This window comes from Nannospalax galili, unplaced genomic scaffold (assembly GCF_000622305.1).
Source record: "Nannospalax galili isolate Female #2095 unplaced genomic scaffold, S.galili_v1.0 scaffold781, whole genome shotgun sequence".
Taxonomy (NCBI): domain Eukaryota; kingdom Metazoa; phylum Chordata; class Mammalia; order Rodentia; family Spalacidae; genus Nannospalax; species Nannospalax galili.
In genome coordinates this window covers 870886-878730 of record NW_008346898.1, presented here as the reverse complement: position 1 = coordinate 878730, position 7845 = coordinate 870886, and the positions used below count along the sequence as shown (strand labels likewise).

General features: G+C 49.2%; 1 protein-coding gene across 1 annotated transcript in view; it reads left to right on the top strand.

Moving 5' to 3' along the window:
- Cacng1 (calcium voltage-gated channel auxiliary subunit gamma 1) overlaps nucleotides 1-7597 on the top strand; it is a 13950-nt gene extending 6353 nt beyond the window's left edge. Inside the window, exons 2-4 of the mRNA XM_008843197.1 lie at nucleotides 5518-5592; nucleotides 6720-6857; nucleotides 7303-7597. Coding sequence (XP_008841419.1) covers nucleotides 5518-5592; nucleotides 6720-6857; nucleotides 7303-7529 — 440 coding nt within the window. The 3' untranslated portion in view covers nucleotides 7530-7597. The remainder of the gene's footprint in view (nucleotides 1-5517; nucleotides 5593-6719; nucleotides 6858-7302) is intronic.
- Nucleotides 7598-7845: the final 248 nt, after the last annotated feature.

Below are 7845 nucleotides of genomic sequence, written 5' to 3'. Positions count from 1 at the left end.
AATTAAAAAAAAGATAAATAGATGATTTTTTCCAGATGCCATGGAAACCAGAAGACAGTGGGACTACATGCTATGCAGCCACGTACCACACAGCAATATTTTGGTCAATGATGGACCATATATAAAAGAAGGGCCTCATAGGATTACAACACCTAGCGATGTCATAGTCATCCTAGTTTATGTCAGCACACTCTATAATTTGTACAATGACAAAATGGCCTAATGATGCATCTCTCAGAACTAGCCACATTGTCAAGCAACACAACTGTACTAACTCATCTGGTCTCAGGAAAACCTCCAGGAAGTCCATACCATTAACTTCATTCCATATTACGGATACAGAGAGCAAGGTTATGCAGTTAATGAGCAAGAATTCATACCTGGGCATTTGTCTGTAATGTTCCTTGCCTTGGTTACTACATTAGTTTCTCATTTTACAGATAGTTTCCATTTCATGAAAACATGGCCTTCCCTAGGCTAACCAACTAACAAGAAGAGGCTCAACACCCAGATCTCAAATCCCAAGCCTCCTTGCTCTCCAGAACCCATCTCATAACCCTCGATGCACATACACACCTTCTAAAACCTGCTGACTTGAGAGACCACACAGTACCTACCCATTTGACATGACATGGTCTGGAGGCAGCCAGATCAAAAGCTGATGCAGGGAGATTTCTCTAGCACCCATTCAGCCATGGAATGCTGGAGGTTACTCTCAGTGTGAAGAGAAGCGGCCTAATCTCAGCTCTCCACTGTCCCCAAAGAACTGTAAGACTGCCACATACAAGATCAACACCCAAAGCTGATTCCAATGCATCCAGAATGGGAGTAAGGGCATCTCCAGTTTTTAGGAGAGACCATGTGTTGGAAAGCCCCCAGAAGTACCATCTCCTGACCTTACTTCTTTTAGATTCTGCCTCTTTAGGGCAAGGCAGCAGCCTGCCCACCCCCAGCACCCCAGTTCTCTAGAGGTGTATCTTCCCCTCTAGCCTCAGTGTAAGGATTTGGGGTGTGTAAAAGAGCATGATACACTGAGCCCAGGAGTCTCCAGGCCTCCCTTCCTCACCCACATGAACCCAGGCTGGAGACTGAGGCCTTAATTAGACTCTGAAAAGCAGCTCTCTAAATCTCTGCCATCGGGCCTTGGGAGTCCTCCAGCTCATTTTAGAAATTCTTCAGTGGCGATTGAGAGAGGACAGAGCATCCTTTATAAAAAGGCTGAGGGCAACACTGGCATCGACTTGAGTGAGAAACTTCCCCCCAGCCTTAAAGCCCCAGTTCCCTGTGGTTTTGCACCAATCAACATGCTAGTTGCAATATATTAAATCTTCATTACCAGGTACTTGTGACCCTGATAGATTCTCAGTGATAACCCGGACCCATCCCCTGGTAATTCTAGTTCACATTGGAGTCTAATGTGACTGGCCCTCTGGTTTTTTGAAATTGCCACACTGGATTCCTCACAGCTAGCAACTGGACCAGACTATGGGGTTAGTTCAATGCCCCCCAAGCTCCCAGGCAAGCTTGAGCTGAGTTCACTGTATTTTTTAAGGAATAACCTAGTTCACATTTTAGACCACTGAGTCTTAGAGAAATAGAAATATTCAAATCATCATAAGCCATTTGTAGCAACAACAGAGACTGGTGTAACCACAGAGACCCTAACTACGCCCTTGGATCTCCCTGCTAACAGTGGGGTTTCTGCTGACTTGGTCCAAAGCACTGGCTGCTTCTTGCAGTGAGGAGAGCAGAGGCCATCAAGGCAGAATTCAAGCCTCAACTCCATACAAGTGTGTTAGAGCTGGGATCTGAAACAGGAAAGGACATCAGCGAGGCAGGAAGGCTCCGCATCTAGAGTCTGCACAAGACCATCTCCACGCCTCTCCTCCTAAGCCTTGCCTGTGACTAAGTGGCTGGCTCAAGCCTGCCTCAGATGGCCCTTGCGTATGTATGTGTGTGTGTGCACATTCATGCACATCTATGTGTAAGTGCATGCAGAAGGCAAAGGTGGACATCAGGTGTCTTCCTCAATCACTGTCTTCTTCTTTGAGACAGGGTCTCTCACTGAACCTGGAGCTCACCAATTCAGCTAGGCTGACTTGCCAGTGAGCTCCAGGGATCTGCCTGTCTCCACTTTTCCAATACTGAGATTACAAGTACATATCACCACACCCATCTTTCTTTCTCTTTTCTTGGGTCTTTGGGATTGAACTCAACTCCTCATGCTTGCAGCAGCGAGCACTTTACTGACCAAGCCATCCTTCTCAGACTCTCCTTAATGCTCAGTTTCCTGAATGTTACCACCTGACAAAGAGACAAGGATGGAGAAAACTAGGTTATATGGGTCTGCCCATGTGGGGGGACCCTGTACCCTCCTTTAGTGATGCTGGCTTGATTTGTTCTGAATGAGACTAGGGATTTTTGAAGGGACTGTGAAAAGGCCTGTGGTATCCCTCAGAAAGCCATGTGGGCCTGAAGCAGATGTTTCTCCCAGGTTCACAGCAGAGGACACAGGCCTTCCTTATTGTTAACTCCAAAAGAGAATCTAGGTCCGCTCATCTGTTCTTAGGTTTAAAGTTGAATAGGTTGCAGAGTAACTGAGGCTTCTTGTAGACCTGGGATCAATACCTCTATCGCCTCATCCCTGTTTGAGGGAATTTAACTAAGGGAAAGGAGGAGACATTGTTTAGACTACCCAAGGGAAAAAGTCCCCCAATGCATCAGCCTGGTTTCCACTGATGTGCAGCCTACTGTGGTGTACCTGGGCTCAGGTGTCTCTGTCCTGACACCCCACAGCTGTCACTGTCTACCCAGAGTGAAGCCTGGCCTTTATCTAGTGGCAGCTGACTCCCCAACTCTGCCACCCACAAGGCCCAAAAAGCTATAGCCACCAGGCTCCCAAGACCTGAACCTCACTCAGTTCTCACTCAGAAGGCTCTTAACCCACAGTGAGCAATCAGGGAAGCAGCTGACCATGAAATACACTTGAATTCGGTCACTTCTCAGAGGGTTTTCAATAACAACTGAAATTGGCCCTGAAAGAACGAAACAGAAACACTTCTTTGTTCATAGAGAGACCCAGGGAGATATATGGCATAGTACAAGCCATTTTGAAGCAACTGTTCAAAAGGCTCTACAGCTACTAATCTAATAAATAAAGAGGTTTGCATTATGCTTTAAAATAATAACAGACGCTGTGAGAGAAGAGAGCAGCCTTGAGTCTGACATCACCACCAGGCATCAAGCACCCCAGGTAACATGGCTCTATATATAGAAGCTCTCTAAAAAGGCCATTGCTGCCAGGAACAGTCAGCATTGAGTCTGACATCACCACCAGGCATCAAGCACCCCAGGTAACATGGCTCTAAAGTGACTTAAATATAGAAGCTCTCTAAAAAGGCCATTGCTGCCAGGAACAGTCAGCGCTGCTAAGCCAGACCCCATCTCCAGGAGTCCCAATCCTCGACCTTGGGAGAAGCAGTTAATGGACTTTGGAGGAGTGGGAAAGGGTAAGACATGGGACTAAGTAGCTGTGGGATGATGTAGACAGATTGAAGGAAACTTTCATCCCAATCAAAGCCAGGACTGTGGCAGCCCAGAGCTCACATCTAAAAGAAACTGGGTGCCAGCCTTTCTGTGAAGCTCATTCAACTGCAGCCTGCAAGTGAGGCTGTGAATTCACAAACTCAATACAATTGCAACTAAAGGCAGAGATGTTTTTCTACTAAGGGAGACAGAGCTAGAGAGATGGCTCAGTGGTGAAAAGCACTCGCTACTCTTGCAGAGGACAAGGGTTCGAATCTAGCACCCACATAGCAGCTAACAACTGTCTGTAACTCCAGTTCCAGGGGGTCTGATGCCCTCTTCTGTCCTCTATAGGCACTGCATGACCCCGATGTACTTACACACATGCAGGCAATACATCCATACACAGAAAACAAAAATAAATTTAAAAATTTAAAAAGAAGTATAAAATAGGGCTGGGGATGTAGCTCAGTTGATAAAGCATGGACAAAGCCCTTTACTCCATCTCTAGTACCACATAAACCAGAAGTGGTAGCAAATACCTGAAATCCCAACGCTTGAGAGATAGAGGCAGAAGGATCAGGTATTCAAGGTTAGCCTTGGTTACATAGGGAGTTCAAGGCTAGCCTTGGCTACATAAGACCCTGTCTCAAAATGAAGTAACTATTCATGCACTTTCTAATTCAGGGATTAATAATATTGAGTGTATTCAATAAGAAATAAGACTGTGCTTTGATTGTATAGCTAGTAGGGAAATTGTGCATAAAATCATCCCTATATTTACACCAAACCCCTCTCCTGCTGCCCCATCAAATATACTGTCCACAGACCATCAATGGCCTTAAAGACAATAGTCAGGTGTACAAGCAACTTGCCAGGAAGGTCTTGCCTGGGCTCCTCAGGGCTCAGGTCCTGAGGGGCTGAAGAACTGACGGATGACCACACATAGTCATGTGTGGAATTTCTTTGCCTGCACCTGATATCTGGAAAACTTGAAGGAAAGCCCTTTGCAGGGTAAAGCAGGGGTTCCCAACCTGGGAGAGCATTGGAGTCTTCTGGAAAGCTGTGTGTGTACGATTACAGGCTGGTATGCACATGCATGTGCTTGCGTGTACATGTGAAAGCAGAGATTGACATTCTTCAACCACTCTCCACCTTATTTTTTGAGACAAGGTCTCTTACTGAACCTGGAGTTCACTTATTGGCTAGGCTGAGCTTCGGGGATCAGCCTAAGAAATCTTTTTTGTTTTGTTTTGTTTTGTTTTGAGACAGGGTCTCCCTATAGCCACAGCTGCCCTGCAACTCGCTGTGGAGACCAGGCTGGCCTCAACCTCACAGAGATCCGCCCAGCTCTGCCTCCCAAGTGCCGGGACTAAAGGCATATGCCATCATACCCAGCTCCAGCTCCTGGAAATCTTGTGACAAATGCTGTTTCCCAGGTCTCTCTGTGAATGGAACTGGGGGGGGCGGGGGATGGGGGGTTGCAGGGGTGGTGGAGTTCTGGTTTGATTCCAGATCCCTCAACCTCATCACTGACGTTTTATACTGGCTTATTTCATGCTGTGGCAGGCTATCTTGTGAGCTGCAGGGTTTTAACACAATCGCCTGGCCTCTAGGCATTGTCCAGCACCCTCAGGAGAAACAGGAGAGAGATCCACCCGCTGAAAATCACTGATTGGTTCTTTACTGAGCATGCATACAGCACCTCCCTCTACCCTCACACACTGGGGAACTAAGACTGGGCCTCAGTTAGGCCACTTGCCTAATGGGCTCAAGGCTTGTTCACTGTTTGTTCTTCTGAGCCATCAGCCTTCACTCCCTGACACTGTCCCAGCTTCCTTTGCAACCCTTTATTTACCCTAATGGTGTGTTATGGGTCAGGGATCCAGATTCAGGATCTAGGGAAAGAGAGCCAGCCAGGGGCCCCCTCTGTGCCCAGCAAGAAAGCTCCTGTCCTTTCTGGCAGCTCACAGGCTGTCTCCTCCTTTACAGAAAAGAACTGCTCCTACTTCAGGCATTTCAACCCAGGCGAGAGCTCCGAGATCTTTGAATTCACCACTCAGAAGGGTAAGGCCATGGGAAGACAGTGGGCGAGGGGAGCGACTTCTGTCACAGGCTGCTGAAGGAGGGAGGCACTTGGCAGAAAGCACTGACTCTTGTTCCTGACGAAAAGCAGCTGCAGGCTGGTGCCCTGTCACATCGCTGCTCAGGGACACAACAGGCAGTTCAGGCACTCTTTGGTTGGTGCTGGGGACAACAGGTGAAGGAGACTTGCTGGCAGGCTCTAAACTGCAGCAAAAATATTTTTTCCAGGAGAGCCAAGAGAGGCTATGTGGCAGACAGCTAAGAAAATGAGCCAAGTGTTCATCATCCTGGGGCAGGTTCACAGGGCTGGTGTGAGTCTCAGGGACAGTGGGAGTCCCACCCTCACTTACTAATCGCTCCCCGAGCTGAGGAAACATGGGGCTCCCAGGTGGATCAATGCAGCTCGGAGACACTCATCATGAGGCAGAGCCTGGCCTGTGTGGGGTACACGGCCACACTGTGTGCAAGCCCACATAGATACACACATGTGTGGTAGCTTCACCTGACATGCAGGCCCATGTGATCTACATACTTGGGGCATGCATACACACTGAGAGCCTGACATACAGGCACTCATGCTGACAGAGCGCCTCCTCTCTCTCTCTCTCTCTCTCTCTCCACACACACACACACACACACACACACACATACACACTGACGAAACCTCACATGTAGGTACACGCGCACATATCCTTACAGCACTAGGCAACCCACACACACCCTCACACTCACATGATAGGTAATACCCACACTCTGTCATCCTTCCAGAGTCCCCTGTCAATCTAAGATAGACCACCCACAGCCTGTTGCCTCCTTCTGCCTGTCACTCAGGAAGGAGTTTGCTCTAGAAAAGTCTCCAGCTATATAGCACCCTGAGGCCTTTGCTCCAGGTCACCGTGCAGTTTAATAGCAGGGGAAAGATACATCCTATCAACATCTGGCCTCACCCCTCCCCAGCATGTGACTTTAAGTGAATCAAGTGAGTGAGTGAGCCTCTCTATCAGGTGTGAAATGGGAATCAAGGATGCAGTGTGGTCACTAACCAGGCTGCCGGTATGGTACAAGGCTCCTGGGGTGGCTCCGGTTCTGAGGTGCCCTCCATTTCACAGAGTACAGCATCTCTGCAGCGGCCATCGCCATCTTCAGCCTCGGCTTCATCATCGTGGGCTCCATCTGTGCACTTCTGTCCTTTGGGAATAAGCGTGATTACCTGCTGAGGCCAGCATCCATGTTCTATGCTTTTGCAGGTAGAGTAAGGTCCCACCATGCCCAGGAGGGAGGGAGATTCCTTGGGGTTTCCCACTCCGTGTTCAGGCCTCCCTCAGTACTAGGCAGGCTTCATGCAGAAGCAAACTCAGAGTCTCAGTAACCCAGGGAAGGTTGGGAGAGAGAGAGTGCCTGCCTTGGCCCTTCATTCCCCAACGACACTATCCTCAGGAGGGACACCTAGGAAACGCCACAGAGAGCAATTAACAAAAGAAAAATGTGGCCAGTCTCTGGCTAACCTCCTTTGGGAGGTGGAAACTGCAAAGTGGCAGGCTAATGAGCTACTTTGTGCAGGTTCCCAATTAGAACCATCTAGAAGCAGTGTCCCTTCAGGGCCATGTCAAAGGCAGGGGACATGGGTTTGGAGAGGGCTGGGGTGACAGCAGGAACACCCTCAGTCCCTAAGACCCCTGACTCTGTGCCCAGGGCTCTGCCTTGTTGTCTCGGTGGAGGTCATGAGGCAATCGGTGAAGCGCATGATTGACAGCGAGGACACCGTCTGGATCGAGCACTACTACTCATGGTCCTTCGCCTGCGCCTGTGCAGCCTTCATCCTGCTTTTCCTCGGTGGGCTGTTCCTCCTGCTCTTCTCCCTTCCTCGGATGCCGCAGAACCCCTGGGAGTCCTGCATGGATGCTGAGCCGGAGCACTAGCTGCAGGAAAACCAAGGCCGCCCAGAACCTTTTGGAGGTGAGGCGGGAGTTTTACATCTGCCCTGGTCTGTCATCAGCTTCCTCCTCCTCTGAGCTCCTCTCTGGACTGTGACATGAATGCAGACCGGCCCAGGGTCAGGGTAAGCAGGCCAGTGGTGGCATGGGCATTTGGAGAGACCTGCCCTTGCAGCCGCCCCAGCTCGAGGCTGCCTCGGTGCACCTGTTTTCTTTAAGGAGCTGGTTCTGGTGATCTTTAGAAACCTTCCAGGGACATGCTGTGCTCATTCACTAGTCCTGGGTGTCACCTGTATCCAGA